Source organism: Marmota marmota, unplaced genomic scaffold (genome assembly GCF_001458135.2).
Source record: "Marmota marmota marmota unplaced genomic scaffold, marMar, whole genome shotgun sequence".
NCBI lineage: Eukaryota > Metazoa > Chordata > Mammalia > Rodentia > Sciuridae > Marmota > Marmota marmota.
The window spans coordinates 22,364,056-22,384,531 of record NW_026000005.1 but is presented as its reverse complement, the minus strand read 5'-3'; the positions used below and the strand labels follow the sequence as shown (position 1 = coordinate 22,384,531).

General features: G+C 34.7%; 1 protein-coding gene across 12 annotated transcripts in view; it reads right to left on the bottom strand.

Moving 5' to 3' along the window:
* The window catches only part of Nbeal1 (neurobeachin like 1), a 191,024-nt gene that overhangs the window by 138,421 nt on the left and 32,127 nt on the right, over positions 1–20,476 (bottom strand). For 11 of the 12 annotated variants that reach the window (XR_007349443.1, XM_015481284.2, XM_048808341.1 and 8 more), the window contains 3 exons: positions 19,092–19,173; positions 18,475–18,602; positions 8,342–8,424 (listed from right to left, as the gene is read on the bottom strand). Coding sequence is in view for 10 of the 12 variants with exons in the window: in XM_015481284.2 (XP_015336770.1) it covers positions 8,342–8,424; positions 18,475–18,602; positions 19,092–19,173 (293 nt within the window). In the remaining 2 variants the exon portion in view is untranslated. Of the gene's footprint in view, positions 1–570; positions 661–8,341; positions 8,425–18,474; positions 18,603–19,091; positions 19,174–20,476 lie in introns of those variants that run through there. The other variant, XM_048808347.1, reaches the window with a different exon arrangement.

Here is a 20,476-nt window from a genome sequence, read left to right as displayed (position 1 = left end):
TTTTTTTAGTTGTAGAGGGATACAATACCTTTATTTTATGTATTTATCTTTATGTGGTGCTGAGGATCAAACCCAGGGCCTCACACATGCCAGGCAAGTGCTCTACCATTGAGCTACAACCCCAGCCCCGGAATTACTACATCTTAACAGGTAAATAAATCTACCTTATTCATTTTTGATCATACAACACATAATACTATAATGATGTACACTTACTTAACCATTCTTTACTGATAAAGTATTACACTATACCCCTTTCTTTTCATAATTTTGTAATGAATATTGTTTTGCATACATCACTGCACACTTAGAAAAGATCATGACAGAATTACTTTCAATTTTATACACAACACTACCAAAAAGAAAGCTTTGAGGTAAAATGTATCGATAGAAATTTGTAACTTAAAAATTAAGTCATTTCAGCTATGTCAGAATAATCAGCACTACACATGACTTCCTGCTTAAACAAACAAAATTTTAAAACAAAAAACTAGAAAAAAGGACAAAATAGATTCCAGAAAGACAGAGAACTGTGATACACAAAATAAGGAAAACAAGCCCAAGACTCACCTGAGATTTCTGTTCAAAGACACTTTCTGGGGTATTACACAGAAAGGGGGAACCCAAAAAGAACATGACTATTTTCTGAGGTTTGGAGCCAGATGTCAACAATTGGTAGGTCTACACAACTGGAATTTGTAAAGCAGGGTATTAAATGGAGAAAGCCACACAAAGTAATCCAAAAATATGCATAGGACTTGTTTTGTATCAAAATATTAAACCTCACGATAGTGTGAAATTCCACAAGACAGGCAAACAACTACAGAAAAGCTTAGACTGAATAATTTTTCTTATTTAGTACAGAACTAGAGGATGACAGAGTTCCTTTCAGCCACAATGAACATACAAGGAAGGTAACAGATATAAATAACGCAAAAATGATATACCATACAATCTGAATCACAACACTGCTGGGGTGGCTATATTACTATCTAACAATACACGCAAGGAGTAATACCATAGGTAGAAAGGAATATTTCATTATAAAAAATGGGCCATGAAAATAAAGCCTAATGTTCTCTTACCATAATAGAATTATAAAGTAATGAAATAAAAATATCTGGAGACCTTTTTCATGAAGATAGCACAAGTGAAGAAAATCTTAATTCCTCCTAAAACCCGAGCTAACCAAAGGACAAGGAAGAGGTGGTAAAAGGTCTATAGTCACACACAAAAATATATCTGGGCTGGAGCTGTGGCTCAGTGGTACAGAGCTTGCCTGGCATGTGTGAGGACATGGGTTTGATCCTCAGCATCACATATAAATCAATAAAATAAAAGATCCATTGACACCTAAAAAGATAAAAAATTGAACAACAAAAAAAGAATATCCATGTCACCTACTTTTGGTATCAGAAGCCAATGTAGCCCAAAGATAGCCCAATTATCCTTGGAAGAATGCCCCCAGAAGAAACAATCTTGACTATTATGCCTTCATCAACATCCTCCTAACTAACTGGACAAAGCAGACAATAATATACTTGTGTTCTTTGTGGATACCAACATCAACAAGCACCAGATTAAACAGTGAATATGCTCTACAAAATCAAAATGGCCAAAGCCAACACCCTAATCAGGCCTGATGGAAAGAAAAAGACATATGTTCTACTGACTCCTGACTATGATGCTGTCAAAAAAAAAAAAAAAAAAACTGAAGTCACATGTGTCCAACTAGCCAATTCAAACAATTATGTACCACATAAAACCATTTTGATCAATGACACACTGAGTATACAATGGTGGTGCCATAAGATTACAATAAAGCTGGAAAATTCCTATCACCTCATCAAATTGTAGCTGTCTTATCATTACTCATATGTTTGTGGTGAGGCTAATGTAAACAAACATAGTTGTATAAAAGTATTGTGCACACAATTATATGCAGTACATAATTGACCATAATAAATGATAATAAATGACCATATTACTGGCCCTATATTATTAAACTATAATTTTAATCTTTATTTTACAATATTCTTCTACTTATAAAAAAAAGTTTATTGTAAATCAGCATGCCATGTTTCATAGGCAGAAGCCTCATGTGTTTGCCATGTCTACTGACTGCATTTATGTACACTCTAAGATGTTGGCAAAATGATAAAATCATCTAATGATGCATTTCATAGAACAAACCCATCATTAAGTGGCACATGACTATGTTTTTTCACTATAAATGAAAAAAGAATCTGAGCGACACCTGCAATCCCAGTGACTGAGGAGGCTGAGGCAGGAAGATCACAAGTTTGAGGCTAGCCTGGGCAACTTAGTAAGACCTTGTCTCAAAATAAAAAAGGGCTGAGGTTGTGACTCAAGGGTAGAATGCTCCTGGATTCAATCCCCAGTACTTCAAAAAACAAAAGAAGGAACTAAAGAATCCCCAAACATTTGCCAATTAACACATTCCTCTTATTCTAAAATTAAACTGTTCAACAAATACAAATCGTATATAAATGGAATACAAAACAATGTATTGAAATATGTTGTGGAATGGCTAAATCAAGCTAATTTACACAGGCATAACCTTGTTTTTGTGTAATGAGAACACTTAAAAATTGCTACTCTTGGGCTGGGGCTGTAGCTCAAAGGCAGAGAACTTGCCTAGCATGCATGAGGCACTGGGTTTGATCCTCAGCACTACATAAAAATAAATAAAATAAAGGCATTCTAGGGGCTGGGGTTGTGGCTCAGTGGTAGAACACTTGCCTAGCATGTGTGAGGCACCAAGTTCAATCCTCAGCACCACATATAAACAAATAAAAAATAAAGGCCCATCAACAACTAAAAACAAAAATATTTAAAAAAATAAAAAATAAAGGCATTCTGTCCATCTACAATTACAAAAAATTTTTAAGAGGCTGGGGTTGTGGCTCGGTGGTAGAGTGCTCACCTAGCACATGTGAGGCACTGGGTTCAATCCTCAGCACCACATAAAAATGAAATAAAGATATTTAAAAAATTTTTTTAACTAAAAAAAAACCTGCTACTCTCTTATTAATATTCAAGTATACAACACATTATGATCAACTGCAGTCAATATGGTACATAATACAGCTCTTGAATCTTTCTTCTAGTCTAAATGAATTTTGAATCCCCTGAACGACATCTCTCCAATTCCCCCAACAACACATTTCTTTTTTTTCCCCACATTTTATAGTGGTGCATTATGATTGCACATAATGATGGGATTTGTTTTACATATTCATACATGCACACAATATAACAATATAATTTGGCCAATATCACTCCACAGCATTTCCCCCTCCTCCCCCACCTCTCACCTCTTGATCCCTTTCCTATACTCCCTTTGATTTTCATGAGATCCATCCCCAACTCTTTTCCTTGTTCCTTTCTAGCTTCCACATATGAGAAAAAAACATACAATCCTTGACCTTTTGAGTTTGACTTATTTCACTTAACATAATCATCTCTAATTCCATCTATTTTCCTGCAAATGACATAATTTCATTTTTCTTTATGACTGAATAAAACTCCTTTGTGTACATATACTACATTTTCTTTATTCATCCATCTGCTGATAGACACATAGACTGAACGGTTCCATAGTTTGGCTGTTATAAACATGGGTATACATTTATCACTGTAGTATGGTGACTTTCATTCCTCAGGTTAAATACAAAGGAGAAAAAAAAAATACAAAGGAGCAGTATTGCTGGGTCTTAGTTGTTCCATGCCTAGTGTTTTGAGGGACCTCCATACTGATTTCCATAGTGGTTGTACTATTTTATAGTCCCACAAACAGTATAAAAGTGTTCCTTTTCCTCTACATCCTCTAGCATTTATTATTATTATTGTTGTTGTTATTATCGTTTTGGTACTGGGGATTGAACCCAGGGGTGCTTAACCATTTAGCCACATCCCCAGTCCTTTTTATTTTTTGTTTTGAGACAGGGTCTCACTAAGTTGCTGAGACTGACCTTGCACTTGTGATCCTCCTGCCTCAGCCTCCTGAGTTGCATCACCATGCCTGGCTATTATCTGTATTTTTGATGACTGCCATTCTAACTGGTGTAAGATGAAATCTCAGTGTAGTTTTGAATTGCATTTTGCTAACTGCTAATGATGTCAACAACCAATTTCTTTTATTTACATATATATATATGTGTGTGTGTATATATATATACATACACACAAATATGTAAATATATATACACATTTAGTTAGGTGGTGGACACAATACCTTTATTTTATTTTTCTGAGGTGCTGAGGATCAAACCCAGTGACTCATGCATGCCAAGTGAGCACTCCACCACTGAGCCCCAGCCGCAGCCCAACAACCAATTTCTTAATAACTATTGTTTAAAAAAAAAACAATAAAAAAATTGGCAAGTGTTTAAATGAAAATTAAACTGAGTACAGCAAATTCTGTGAGGTACAGTTAAAGCAATGCTTCACAAAACAATTTATACCTCAAGATGTGCATATTCAAAAAGAAGGTCTAACTAAAAGGTTTAATTAAAGATCAAATTTTCTTTTTTTTTTGAATTTTAATATTTATTTTTTTTTAGTTTTTGGCAGACACAACATCTTTGTTTGTATGTGGTGCTGAGGATTGAACCTGGGCCGAACACATGCCAGGCGAGCGCGCTACTGCTTGAGCCACATCCCCAGCCCAAAGATCAAATTTTCTATTGGAAGAAGTCAGAAAAAGAAGAGCAAGTTAAACTTTAAGTAAAAGGGAAGTAATAACAGAAGTAGGGCTAATTACAGAAAATAAATCATCAAACAAAAATCACAATGAAATGAAAACCTGCTTCAGTGAAAAGATGAATATAACTTTAAAACCTCTAGCTAGATTGATCTAGAAAAACTGAGAGAGAGAATATAAATTTCCGATATCAGGAACAAAAGAGGGGGCAACAAACCAGATTCCCTAGACTTTGAAAAGATCATAAAAAAGTGTTGTAAAAAACATTATACCAATTCATTCAACAATACAAATGAAAAACACAAATTTTTAAAGACATGAACTTCAAAACCTAACAGAAGAAGAAATCTGAATAATTCCCTATTTAGTATAAAAATTGACTCCAGAATTTAAAACCTTCTCACAAAGTAAATTCTAGGCTGAAATGGCTTTGCCAAATAATACTAAGGAAACCATAATAACAATTTCAAACCAATTCTCACAGAAAAGAGAGGGAAAAAAAACACTGCTCAAGTCGTTTAATAAGGCCAGAATTTCTGCTTAAGACATCCATCTGTGGCGCTTTGCTATATCAACTTGAGCACAGTAAGACAAATTTTGCTACCAAGAAGGGAAGTGTTACTGTAACAAATACTTAAAAATGTGGAAGCAGCTATGGGTAATGGGTAGAGGCTAAAAGAGTTCTGGGGTGCTAGAACTATGAATCACAAGGGCAATTATTCTGGTGAGGTCTCAGATGAAAATAAACAACAAATTATTGAAATCTAGAGAAAGGCAATATTTGTTTAAAGTGACAAGGAACTTGGCTGAACTACACTGTGTTGACACCAGACTGTGTCATAGAGTTGCATAAAAGCTAAAAACTTCATGTGACAAATGGGATAGTTAGATGAGGCGATTTCTAAGCAAAGTTGGAGGAGCAGCTTGATTTTTCCTGTAAAATAGGAAAAAAAAAATGCAAAAAAGAACAAGAACTTAAAGATTTTAAAAATTCTCAGCCTATCCACATTGTAAAAACTGAGAAAGCCTGTACTGAAAAAAATGCTAAAGTGTGACTGAACAATCATTTGATATGTCCAGGTATAACTCCTGAACTGCCTTAGCCATCTCAGCTGAGGCCAGGAATACCAGCAAAGATATTACCATTTTTAAATAAAGGAAACAGAGAAAATGGGAAGGAATGAAGGTATACTACAAGACTTCTTGAATTCTACAGGACCACACTATACAGCTATTCAGTGGTGACATGCTGCTCTTCAAGGAAAAGGAAGAATAACTCTAAAGGCAGTTTAGAGATGAGAGCTGCCACTCCCTTCTCAGACCCAGAGGGCAATGGTGTTTCTTCCTCCTACATTTCTCAGGTTTTAGTAGATCAGCAGGACCCCACCTAGTACCTTAGGGACAGGGCTGCCCTCAGCCATGTGGGTGGTGCCCTTATAGACAGTCAAAGTGCAAAGATGCTCTTCAGGGCCAAGACATTAGGCTATTGGGTAGAATAAATGTATTCTGCATATGATAAACACTAAGTTTGGGGGATCAGAGGTGGAATAATATAAACTGTGCCCCCCACACACATACCAAGCTTTATAAGCTGAAGCCCTACTTCTATCCTCAGTTGATTAGGACCTTTGAGGATATGCCCAAGGTTAAATGAGATTGTAAAGGTAAAGCCTTGATCTAAGAGAACTGTCCTTGTTAGAAGAAAAAACATCAGTGTTTCTTTCCAACATATAAGGTAGCAAGCAGAAGATAATCTGCAAGCCACAAAGAGACCTCACCAAAAATCAAATCTTGCTGGACTGTTGACCTTTGACTTTAGAGTCTCCAGAACTGTGAGGAAATAAATTTCTGATATTTAAAGTCACTTAGTCTATAATATTTTGGAATGGCAGCCAGAGCAGACTAGGACAATTACTTGATACAAAAACTACACAAGATATAACAAAGAAAAAAGCCCTAAAAATCTGCATGTCGCTTGAACGTAGAAACAAAAATCTTTAAAACATTAGCAAGTCAAATGAAGTATTACATAAAAAGGATAATACTACTGTATAATCATGACCAAAGGTGGTTTAGCACATAAATGCAATGTTAGTTTAACACTGAAAAATCAATCTCAACAACTAACAGACAGAAGTGGGGGGGAAAAAAAGGCAACACACACTCAAAAATATAAAAATCACCTCAAACAGATGCAGTGAAAATATGTGGAAAAAGTCAACATCTATTCAAAATAAAATTTACTCTAATTAATGAAAGGCATCAATTAAAAATTCAGTAGCTAACATCCTACTTAATAACTAATATACTTAACAGCTAACATCATTATTTTTTTTCCCTGTACTTATAGGAACAAGAAAAAAAGTCTCCTTTTACCACTTCACCAGTATAAAAAGGCATATAGTTTAGAAAGGAAAAAAAAAACTGTTTTGCATACAACAGGACTGTATACATATACAACCCTAAGAAATAACATAAGAATTACTATAAATTTATTGGTGAATTTATTTAGCAAAGTCACAGGGCACAATATAATTAGACAAAAATAAACCATATATATATATATGTATGTATGTGTATATATATACATATATATTTATATTTTTTAACAAACAATTGGAAAATACATTAAAAATTATTTACAAACCCAAAGTACATAAAATACCTTGGGATAAATTAACAAAATATGTGCACAACCTATACATGCAGGATATAAAGGCTGTTATAGGATACTGTGCTTCCTATAAAGCAGGGTGGCTCCCAGAGCCATCAATTTGGCACCATAATTTCACTTGAAAGACCAAAGAATGGCCCTTGGACTGCTGCTGAATAAAAACACCTTATACTATTTCACTGGCATGCTGCCTTTCTGGTCCTGTATCTTCTAAAGGAGGCCAGTTCTGGGTGTGGCTCATTATGAATACTTGAGTTTCATTACCTAGCTAACACCAATGTCACTACTGGTGGTCACACAGAGTAGCACTGCAATCATCTTCATTAAGCAAAAAATGAACTATTTCTGTCTTACTTCACAGAAGGAAAAAAAAAAAAGGAAAACTAAAGCAAATATGGCAAAATGTTAAATTCTGACAAATTTGAGGAGGGACCTAGAAACAGAGTGGTTTTTTCCTGTTATGCGAATTTTTCTGTATTCTTGAGAGGTGGCATAATCACCGTTGGTTTGGGCAACTTTGTAAGATTCTGTCTCAATTTTTTTTAAAAAAATTGGGGGGAGGGGTGGATTGGGGGATGTAGCTAAGTGGTAGAGCAATTGCCTCATACGTACAAGGCCCTGGGTTACATCCCCAGTACCATGCAAAAAATAATTATAAATAAATAAATACCTTGAAGTTCTAAAATATACTATAATTATTAAAATATTCAAATCATCAAGAAAGAATAAAAATCAGTTCTTCTCAAAAGAAGAACAGAATAATTAAAATGAAAAACAATAATCTCGGCCAAACAAATCAACTACTCCAGTGACATGTTCTCAAACAACTCCATCTTATAAATTCATAAAGCTGAATTAAGGTCTGAATTAAGAGTAAGAATAAAGAGTAAGATAAAATTACGAGTAAGATAAAAATAAAAGGAATTAAGAATGCTACTTACGATAAAAGAAAGGAATAAACTCCACTGTGAGAGAAGCTGGCTTATATTTCTGTCTGCTCTTTTCCACAGAACTAAGGATTCGCCTGTTATTAAAAAGAAGTTAATAAAAAATTGTTAACATGGACAAGTAGAGAAGACACAATTACAAAAGCAACTATAAAACAAATTTAATATTTTTCTTTCATTTGTATATTGAACATCTTTTAGAACCAGCATAATCTTGAAAAAAATCAGTAATTTAAATACTGCTAAAGGATTTCTTCTTTTAAATTATACATAATGCTGGGAATGGAGGTGCACACCTATAATCCTACCTAGTCAGGAGACTGAGACAAAAGGACTATTTAAGTTCAAGGTGAGCCTGGACAATTTATCCAGATTCTATCTGAAAATAAAATAAAAAGGGTTTGAACAAAGCTCAGGGGTAGAGTGTTTGCCTAACATGAGTGAGGCCCTGGGTTCAATCCTCAGTTAAAAAAAAAAATTATGCATCATGTAGCCAGGTTGTTTCCACTAACTGGAGACTGAAAAACGAACTAGCCCTTAAATTTTCCAATTTACAAAAGAATCAGTTCACAATACTACTAAATTAACAGGTAAGTCTAAGTGGCCTATTATAATACAACTGAAATTCCAGAAAAAACAGGTTACTCTGCCACTTTCTGTGATTTTATCTGAACACAGTGGGTCCAGATTATTAGCTTCTTTCACGTTAAGGACATGGATCCAATATGAGCTGGGTTTGTTTTTAATAACATTTCCAGTAGCTTTTTTTTTTTTTTTTTGACAGTACTAGGGCTCTAACCCAGGGTATTGGCAAGCAAGGCGAGCATTCTACCACCAAGCTACTTCCTCAGGCCCTTTTTAAATTGAGACAGGGTCTCATCACATTGCCTAGGCTCACCTTGAACTTGTGAACTTGTGATCCTCCTACCTTAGCCTTGTGACTAGCTGGGATTACAGTGTGTACTACCAAGGACCCTGCTGACAAATTCTAATAGTTTTGATGGATGTTTTCTACACACTTTGGAAAGGCCAATACAAATTCCATGTGCTTTTTTAAAATTTTTAGTTGTACCTGGACCCAATACCTTTATTTTATTTATGTGAAGCTGAGGATCGAACCCAGTTTCCCACACATGCAAGGTAAGCACTCTACCACTGAGCCACAACCCCAACCCTCCATGTGCTTTTTTCTTTTAGTTGCTGATAGGCCTTTATTTATTTATTTTTTTGAGGGTGCTGAGAATCGAACCCAGTGCCTCACACATGCCAGGCAAGTGCGCTACTACTGAGCCCCAGCCCCAGCCCCCTCCGTGTGCTTTTACTAAGAAAATTCATTTAAATTCAATGCAAAATGAATCTATTAGATGGGCATGATGGTATAGAGATTAGAGAATAAATGCTATTGCTATGATACATTCAATAATGAATTGGTGAAATTTTTAAAAAATTACAGGCATTTTATTTCCTTCCCTGAAAAAAATACATAGCATTATTAGGTAAAGCCAATGAAAGTGAAAATACCTGAAGTATAGCTACTAAGAAATTTTGTACATCTAAACAAGATATATACTAGTTTAAGATACCTTCTTCTTAATGACCATAATTAAAGTATTGAAATTACTTTCTTTATAATTCAAAACAAGGAAGAAAAACTAATTGACCACAGAATAAACCAAATAGAATAGGTACAGCAGAACTCACTGATAGCAGAATAAAGAATCCTAAGATCCAGATCTAACGTCTAGATTCACTAGAAATCACCTCAGACATTATTTTCTACTGCACTACTTTCCAAATCTAAGCCTATTTCCAATGTGTGAAAGGCATAAAAATGATCATACCTCCTATATTTAATTTCAAACATGACATCTTAGAACATTATTAGCTCTTCTTTTTAAGATCTTTATCAAAGACTTTGTATGTCTTTCTAAAAATACAAAATTTACTGGAGTGTCAAAATTTTCAGTTGTATGGCAGAAAATTAACTTAAAAAGATGAAATCTGATTTAACTTTCAGTTAGATTTGTCCATGAGATTATCTCCATTCTGTGTTTTTATTATAAATTGTGGTATTAATGATTAGACTGTTATATCCTATCCAAACAATCTGTGCTACAAACAATAAACATTCTCACCTGATTAACATAATGAAAATGTACTTTTGTAATTTGATTATCAAAGATGAATTCTCAAATCCCTGTATTAGGTGTAACATAAGAACATAAATAACTTCCATATTTGTCATAAAAAATTTAATAAGCTAACATAAGGAAAAGGTGAGAACTATTATGTTAGAACACAAAAATTAAAGCCTGTTGTTTGCACTGCATGTTTTCAATTGGTTAATAGAACTAAAAAGGAACTTTAGTCTTATAGCATTTTTAAAACATAGCATACTTGATGGCCCCACTTTTATTTGATATTTGAGCCAAGCACTTAGCACCTGGCAGATTAAAACATATATCAATTAGTTTCTGAGAAGGCTGCAAAACATTTGTTTGCATCTTAGTTTTTATAAGCTGTTTCCCCTGGTTAGGTAGGTTATGCTTCTTTTTTGCTCTCTCACCATGTATAGGACACAATCATTTCTCTTTTTAACTTTTTATTTGGACATATGTCCAAGCTCCTACAAAAGCAGCAACAATAAGAATAATATAAAGAATAGCAAATACAGTTTACCTAAATTCATTGTTAACATTTTATCCTAAATCTTCATCATTTGCATACTTTCTCCTCATATATACATGAATTAATATAAACACATATTTACACTTAATATTTTTTCCAAATGTTTAAAAAAAATTCACATATGTCAATAGTCACCTCTTCATACTATAATGAATATTTACTAAGAATAGGGTTTTAGGGGCTGGGGTTGTGGCTTAGTGGTAGAGCACTCGCCTAGCATGCTTGAGGCACTGAGTTCGATCCTCAGCACCACACAAATGGAAAATAAAGATATTGTGTCTACTTAAAACTAAAAAATAAATATTAAAAAAGAATAGGGTTTTATATAACACCACAGAATAGCAAAAAAATTAACACTGATAAAATACTTTAATCTACCTCCACATTCCAGTTTTGTCAAATCACTTAAGAACATCCTCTGTAATATTACCCTCCTTCCAGGACAGCTTTCTTTCCAGGGTCAGGTATCGCACTTAGTGTCTCTTTAGCCTCCTTTAATCTGAAATACTACTACAATCTCTTTTTGTACACTGCTGCTATCCTCATCCCTTTTTTAAAAAATTAGAATTGGAATACAAATCTTTAGGATTTGCTTGGTGTTTCCTCACAAATGATTTCAGATTATGTTTAGACAGAATATCACAAAAGTAATCACGTGTCTTTCTTAGGATACCACATATAGAGGCATACTATGTTTATCTGCTTCTTACTAATAATGTTTTTTAGTCACCCACTCAACTGGATTATTTGGTCCAGTACTGTCCAAAATTATTACTAAATTATTTATATGCAATAATCTGTGGGAAGATATTTTTAAAATCATGCAAATATCATGCTCGTTGGAACCCATATATGAATTATGAGTTTGTTTTGAGCGAACACAAAGCAGGGAAGCTGCTTTTCTGGGAAATCCTGGGTGAAATTCCCCAGTTTGAAACCCCAGATCAAGTTGGTGCCCTGCCTCAGGTCACAGCCTTAGGATCAAACACAACCCTCAGGATATGGGCGTAACCTATGGAGCACCAAACAACCTGTTTATTGCAAGATCCCAGATACACCAAGAAACAAGATCCCTCCCACCCTGAAACCTTATCCCTGCCTTTGATGTACTTCCCCTTAAATAAGAATTGGGGCTTTTTCAGTAGTCCAGTTCCAGTTCCTATCAGGGCTGTGACACCCATCAGGTGCTCCCCTTTTAAATCTAATCTCCGGCTTTGTCTTCATTTCTTACTGATTATTTCTGACTCCCCCGCCCCCAGGAGGCTCACACCTCCTAGCAGGAATCTGTTCTGCTGGGGTGCTGGTTACCTCACATAGGTACCTCATACTCTAATCAAAACTTTCCCCTGTATTTATTCTCCATTAATAATTAATAAGGCAAGATTGCCTTATCCATTCTTTACTATAATGTGCAAATCAAAATGATAAATTTTTACAACTCCAGCATCCTCTGCACATTTACTAATTGGCAATAGGTATTATACTATATACAATAGCTTTCACATCTTCCTTAGCTACCACTGATATGAACTCTTGAATTCAAGAATTACTACAGTAATTCAATTCTGTAATTATTTTGTGCAAATATTGCCCCAGCTTTGGCAAATAGGAACCCCAGGGGATACATGTTATTTTTCTATAGGAAGGCAATGAGTCCTACTAAACTTTCGCTGAGAACAGAGTAAGAACTTAATAAATACATGTCAGAATGAATGAACAAGTCACTTTGAGGGAAGATTTCTTTCCAATAGACTTATTTTATTTCCACTTGAGGAAATTATTCTGTGGGATTCTGCAAACAAACAAAAAAAAACAAACCTGAACTAACAGACCAATAAAACTGGATTACAGGGGTGCTGAAGCTATGGCTCAGCAGTAGAGTGCTAGCCAAGTGGGAGACACTGGCTTCGCTCCCAGCTCCAAATAAAAATAAACAAAATAAAGGTATTGTGTCCATCCATAACTAAAAAAATAATTTAAAAAATAACCTAAATTACATGTGGTATGAAGAGCATCCATTTGTTTCATCAAACAAGAAAGTTCATAAAATTTTAAATGACCATGATTGGAATTATGCTGATTTTAATTAAATATGTTCTATCCGGTTTTTGGGGTAAACAATAAGCTCACAAATGCATAAAAATATATACATTCCAAATTTTCATTTAACTTCAGAATCAAAAGTAATATAAATAAAATGTAAGTTATTGCTACAGATCTTGTGTATGGTTTTTCCATGAGCAATTTCTCCTAAGTCGATGATTTGAATCTCCCGGTCAAAGTCAAAGAAACTCAAGTCCGAATTCCTTGCTTTACCATTTACCTCTGAAGTTGTTCTTATATCACTGGCAAGACTGCTATGCAATATTAAAGATAATATACAGCTTCAAGCATAATTCCTGGCAAATATATTGCATGCACTCATTAAATGCCACTATTCATCTTCTATTCCATTCCTCTTTCAGTTGCCATCTTAAATATGTAGAATTCTTTTTCTATATGTTATACTATTTAAAAATTTTCTTCTTGTTTGTAGCTGTCAAAAACTACAATTGTTTTCAATTACCAATTTTACTCTCCTTAAATTTATCAGGTCTTTTTATAAATCTTTTCTTTCCCATATTTTGAATTCATTTTGCTCTTATTTTAAGGATTTCTTTAAAAGACTCTCCTCTATCATTTTCAGACTGATTTTATGTTCCTTTCTGTACCTGCCTTACTGTCTATAAAAAGAAATTCTGTCATTGTTTCAAAACTTAACATGTTCTCTTAGATTCGCCATTGGTGATAAGCATAAGGTGGAAAATGGAGACATGACAAAGAGTAGGAGGAAGAGATACGTTTTCCTTTGAGAAATCTCTGGCATGCATGTCAAAATAGAGGTTCCCATTCTTTGGGAACCAAAGTCCAAAATGAGTATCAAGGCTACAAACAAAGCACTGCTATTTACCTCTTTGCATCTTTAGAGAAACATAAGGAACGTACAGGGAGAGGCAAAAGGTAGTAATGATGTTATATGCAACTACTTCCATTTTTACAGCACTTCTAGTCATATCATAGAACTGAACTTTTTGCCCCTTTGTGGTGGTTAGGGACATGTCATTAGTTCTGACTTATGAGTTCAGAATGAAAATGTTTTGTGTCACATGACATGACCAAAAAAGAACATTCGGTTATCAATGTGAGATCTTGTACCACTTTCTTGTCTCTCTCATGTAGAAAATAGCAAAGCCTAACAAGCCGGCTGTTCTGTCAGGTTGGGACCTTGAGTGACGAGGGTAAGCAGAAGCTCCTGAATACCCACAGTACTAGACAGATAGCATGAACCATAAATAAACCTTCATTATTCTGTGCCCCTTGTTTATTAAAGTATCATAATCTAGTATATTCTGAGTGACACAAAATCTTTACAAAAGAAATTCAAAGACCTTCTCTCTGGAAAAAAAGCACACAATTCAAGAGAAAAGAAAGTGTTCAGAAGGTTATTAGTACCTTCCCATTAATAAACAGTCAAGAAGTGTAAGGACTATGTGATGGCTAACTTTATTAATTTGGCAGGTGTCTTGGGATAAGAATAACTGGTAAATTGGTGGGCTCTGGGTAAAGCATATTGTCTTCCATAATGTTGAAAGCCTGAATAGAATAAAGACTGGCTTCCCTGAGCAACAAGGAATTCTCTAACAGACCAAGTCTCCCATGACACTTAATCTTCATCTTTAGCTCTTCTGCGTGTCCACCTGCCACCCTACCACCACTGGTTCTCTTGGGTCTTGTTATGGTTTGGATGTGAGGTGTTCCCCAAAAGCTCATGTGTGAGAGACAATGCAAGAAGGTTTAGAAGAGAAATGATTGGGTTATGGGAGCCTTAACCAATCACTGAATTAACCCCCTGATGGGATTAACTGAGCAGTGACTGAAGGTGGGGAGGGTGTGGCTGGAGGAAGTGGGTCATTGCAGGTGTACCTTTGGGGTATATATTTTGTATCTGGTAAGTAGAGTCTCTCTCTCTCTCTCTGCTGCCTGATCAACAAGTGAGCTGCTGCCTTCCACCAGACTCTTCCATCATGATGTCCTGCCTCTTGTTGAGCCCCAAAGAATGGAGCCTGCTGTCTATAAATTATAATTGAAACCAGGCTGGAGTTATGGCTCAGTGGTAGAGCACTTTCCCAGCACGTGTGACACACTGGATTTAATCCTCAGCACCACATAAAAACTAAATAAATAAAATAAAGGTATTGTGTCCATCTACAACTAAAGAAAAAAAAAATGACTGAAACCATGAGCCCCCAAATAAACTTTTCCTCTCAAAAATTGCTCTGGTCAGTATTTTAATCAGCAGTGACAAAGCTGACCAAAACAGGTCTCACACCTGCAAAGCTACACTGAAGATTTGGACTTACCAGATTCTGTAATTACACTCCCAGTTCCTTATAAAAATTCAGTGCCCCTTCCCACACACACACACACAAATCCTACACATTCTATTGGTTCTATTTTTCTGGAGAACCAAAATCATATAGACAAATTCTCTCAAGGTGTATAGTAAACGTAGAAACACTCAGAGAGGATTCTTGTATTTTCATAATTGAAGCACATGTTCCTATTATTTCTCTTCTTGCCTTAACTAAAGGATATCTTCTTTTTTAAAAATAAATTTACAAAAAATGCATATTTATTTATTGTATACAACATGATATTCTGAAATATGTATATACTACAGAATTGCCAAATCTAGCTAATTAACATATGTAATATCCCACATACTACTCTTTTTATTTGGTAATAGTAATTAAACCCAGGGACACTTTTCCAATATACTATATCCCCAGATCTTTTTTTACATTTTATTTTGAGATAGGGAGTCACTAAGTTGCTCAAAAAATTGCTAAGGCTGGCCTTCAACTTATGATCCTCCTGCCTCAGCCTCCCAAATCACTGTAGTTACAGGTATGCACCACCATGCCTGGATGCCTGGCTTAACATACTATTGTCTTAGCCATTTTCAAGTATTAAAATTTGGGGTATTTTTGGTTGGGTTTTTTCCTTTTCTTTTCTTTTTAGTTGGAGATGGACACAATGCCTTTACTTATTGGTTTTTATGTAGTGCTGAGGATAGCACCCAGTGCCTTGCACATGCTAAACAAGAGCTCTACCACTGAGCTACAGCCTCAGCCCCTAAAATACCTTATTATTAACTAGAGTCACTATGTTGTAAAACTTATCTCTTAAACATATTCTTCCTGTCTAAATGAAAATTTATGTCCTTTAACCAACATTTCCTCATCCCCTCACTAGGATGTATTCTTATTTCAATAAATTATATCATGCTTATAATCCCAGTTATTCAGGAGGTTAAGACAGAAGGATCTTGAGTTTGAGGCCAGCATAGGCAACACAGCAAGACCCCATTTGAAGAAAATAAAATCTTATTACTATATAGCACATACAAAGTATATTGCCACATAGCTTATATAGATGTTCTCTCAGTTATCCATTCTTCATCTATTCAAAGTGAGGGTACACAATGCCTATAAAAAAACACTGAAATTCAGTGAAAATCTGAATTTTTGAAACAAAATTGTGATCATGTTGCAGGAAGTAGGAATTATTTCTAAATGGGGTCAGGTTAAATTGACAGTGAAAATGGAAATATCTTAAGCAGATTTTAGAAAACTTGAAAAGAGGTCTCACTGAGGGTGATGATACAATTCTTCCTATTCTATGCCCACAGATAAGAACAACATGTGAGTTTAAAAACTTCTTTGAGCTCTGAATTGATAATAAGCTACTATCACTGATGAACTCAACCTAATTATATTTTAAGATTGGGAGCCATCTTGTCACAAAGTCATGAAAAGTTAATCTCTGTTTTATTATAAATTACTGTAATTTCTAAATTTGTTTATAATTCCTGCCCGTACCTTGAACTCACCCAAGCCTTGCTTTCCCTGACCAGATAACAACACTCTCTAAAATCTCAGTGGTGCCTCATAAATCCTGACTCCCCCGACCAGGTAACAACCCTCTCTGAAACCTCAATGGTGCCTCATAAATTCTGATGTTGGGATCTGAATTTACTCCCTACCTTGAAATGTCATGCCATGTAGATCATTAACCTGCTATCTGCCTTTGTATTATGCTTGTCAAAATCCTGTTCTCTGTAAATTCTCAAGACACCCCCCTTTGCAACTTTTTGTGCTATAAAATCGTGTTCCTGGAAAGCTGGGGGAATGATCTCTAGCCTGGGGTTTTCGGGAGAGACAGTCCTGGCCAGCTCCAGTGTACACAAATACAAGCTTGCTTTAATTTGATTCAAAATTGGAATCAGTGGTCTTTTCTTCGCATCATAGTTTAACAGCCACTATGCTACAAACACACAATCCTACATCTTCTCTGCTTTCTGATGCTGGAGCTGACAATGAAAATTATTTCTTTGTTTTCCAGCTGACTTCCTTTGGGGATGCCCAATAGTGGGTACCAGATGAAAGCCAGAAGAAAATGTCAAGCAGGCACTGCTTCCCTATTCTTATTCTTTTCTATACTTACCATTGACATTGCCCCTACAACAATTCTTAATTAAAGAAATGGCAATTGATTTCTGTCCTTAATTCAGTTTTGGCAGTCCCAGAACCAGTCTGTTCCCAGCTAGTCAGCAATACCAGTACCAGCTGAGCAATGCTCCTTCTTCAGAGTTTCTAGAGGGTTAGAGGGCCTATTCTCCGAACATCTTGATTCTGATACTTGCAATTTTTTCCCCTTGTTCCCAAAGCCTCAAGGAAGGTAACTTTCATGAAGTCACTATCTCTGTACTATCTGTATGTCCCACCTTTGCTTTTTCAGTTCTCTAATATCTGTTTAATAATTTCCTAGTATTACATTGTCTTTTAATATCTAGTATGGTTTTAGTTTGCCTTGACTGGACCTTGACTGATACATGCTCACAATTAAATAGTTGATGTAGCTCACCAGCAGAACATTTGCCTAACATGTAGGAGGCCCTGGGTTCAATCCCTAGCACCATGGAAAAAGAAAAAGAAAACATTGCTACAAGGTATTTGAAAATTTGAAATATGTGTATTTGGGGGTGCTGTAAATCAAACGTAAAGCCTTCCATATATACCGCTGAACAATATATACTCCTAGTAGTAAAATGTTCTGTAAATGGAAATTTTCTTTAAAAACTGTAGTACTCCATTTATATCAATATGCTTTTAACATTTCTTATCAAATTAGCAGTACTCAATAGCATTATAAAATACAACGTCAGAGTACATTTAATTATCTGGAAGTATCATTTATCACTAATTCATTACCTCTAACATATTTCTCTCAGAGTTAAATCTGTGGGTATTATCCATACCTTTACAATTGCTTTCACTTTGAAAAATCACATATATTCTTACATTCACGTTCTAAATAATGTGATTTATAAGACATACCCTGAAATTCGTTGTCTCCAATTTCTATATGGATCATATAAACTTTCACAAAATGCCAATGCATGGATCACAAATTCTTCAATTGATGTCTGATCGGCCATTTCCTTCTCTTTTTTTTTGCTTTTTAACTGAGAATAAAGTTAAACATAAAATTAGACATGTTTCATTCACCATCTAACAATAAATCATTTTTATTCAAATAACTTCCTTTTGAGGCAAAAGGGGTCATTTAATCATATAGACTACATATACCCTCTCATAATTTAAATTTTTCCTAGTATATGTTTAAAATAGCCAATCCTCTTTTGAGAAAAATTATGTTTTCAATAAGATATTTAGTAGCTAAATACATAAATACATCAAATTCACAAACTGGGTCATTTTAAAAAGCCATTTACAAAACACTTTAATTTGTTAAGTTAAAATAACATAACAGCTACTTGTATACATTTAAACTAGTATGTATAAGATTTCTGAAATATTTATTACCCAATGATAATTTAAATTCTCTTCTCAACTATTACATCCTATGAAAACATTTAATTACATTAATTATAATTTTTAAAAAAAAGTCTCAATAAGTACCAAAAAGGAATAACATATTAGTTCACACCTACTTGCTGAATATACAGTGTTGTCATGGTGATAACATGATTAATATAAGAGCATGTTCCAATTTCTTCCACATTTGATAGATTTCTATGACAAAAAAAATTATATTATTATTACACTTGAAAGGTGAACAAAATGTGTACTAAGCTTGAATTTTGAGGACAGATATGGGTAACAAACTACAACTGATACTTATTAAAACATAAAATCAACATAGTTATATAACTCTTTTCCCACAAATGTAAAATACACCTCAAGCACCATTAATTACTATCAACAGAAAATGTTTAAGATAGCAAATATTATATAAGACCACAATTTCTCAGACAAGTAGACTTGTATCTACTTATAGGAAAATTAAACAAAACCACAAATTAGAACCAGAAGGAAAAAAAAAAATCACCAATATTCTTTTTTTTCTCTTTTTAGTACTGGGAATTGAACCCAGGGGTGCTGAAACTTTTTTATATTTTTTTTTTTTCATTTAGAGACAAGGCCTCACTGAGTTGCTTAGGTCCTCACTAACTTTATGAGTCTGGCTTTGAACTCAGGATCCTCCTGCCTCAGCCTCCTGAGCTGCTGGGATTACATGCATGCACCACAATGCCTGGCTGACCAATATTCTTATAATCTGAACATAAGCAATTATTTCAATCTAGATTATTTATTTAAAGGTTGTATTTTCCCTACACAGATTATTAGTTTAGATTTTGTATATATAGTGTCACCATTATACCACATGTTGCTTTATAGGTTTCACTTTGCTTTTTTAATTATAATTCCCTTTTCATTCTTGTATTTCCTCAACTACATTAAAATTCCTCAATAGAAGGATTACTGGCATATTTACATACTCTAAGAGACTATAATTTCACATCCTGTTTAAAGCAGGTCAGTAAGTGATTGATATTTAATTAAAATATGGCCCTGATTTTATTCCATTTTTATAAGACTGAAGTATGACATATGCTAATATTTACTACATCTGAAGTTTTTTTGCATAATTTTCAGAGTAAAGTTCATTCATTTTCTGTACCACTGGGACTTCATAAAATACATTTTAAAATCCAGGGCTGGGGTTGCAGCTCAGTGGTAGAGCACTTATCTAGCACGTGTGAGGCAATGGCTTCTATTCTCAGCACCACATATAAAGAAATAAAGTTCTATCAACAACTAAAAACTATATAAAATAAAGAAATAAATAAAAATAAAGTCCAGTAAATGTCCTAGGCTCAGTGGTGCAAACCTGCAATCCCAGTGGCTCTGGAGGCTGAGACAGGAAGATCACAAGTACAACGCCAGCCTCAGCAACTTAGTGAGGCCCTAAGCAACTTAGTGAGATCCTGTCTCAAAATAAAAAATAAAAAGGACTGGAGATGTAGCTCAGTGG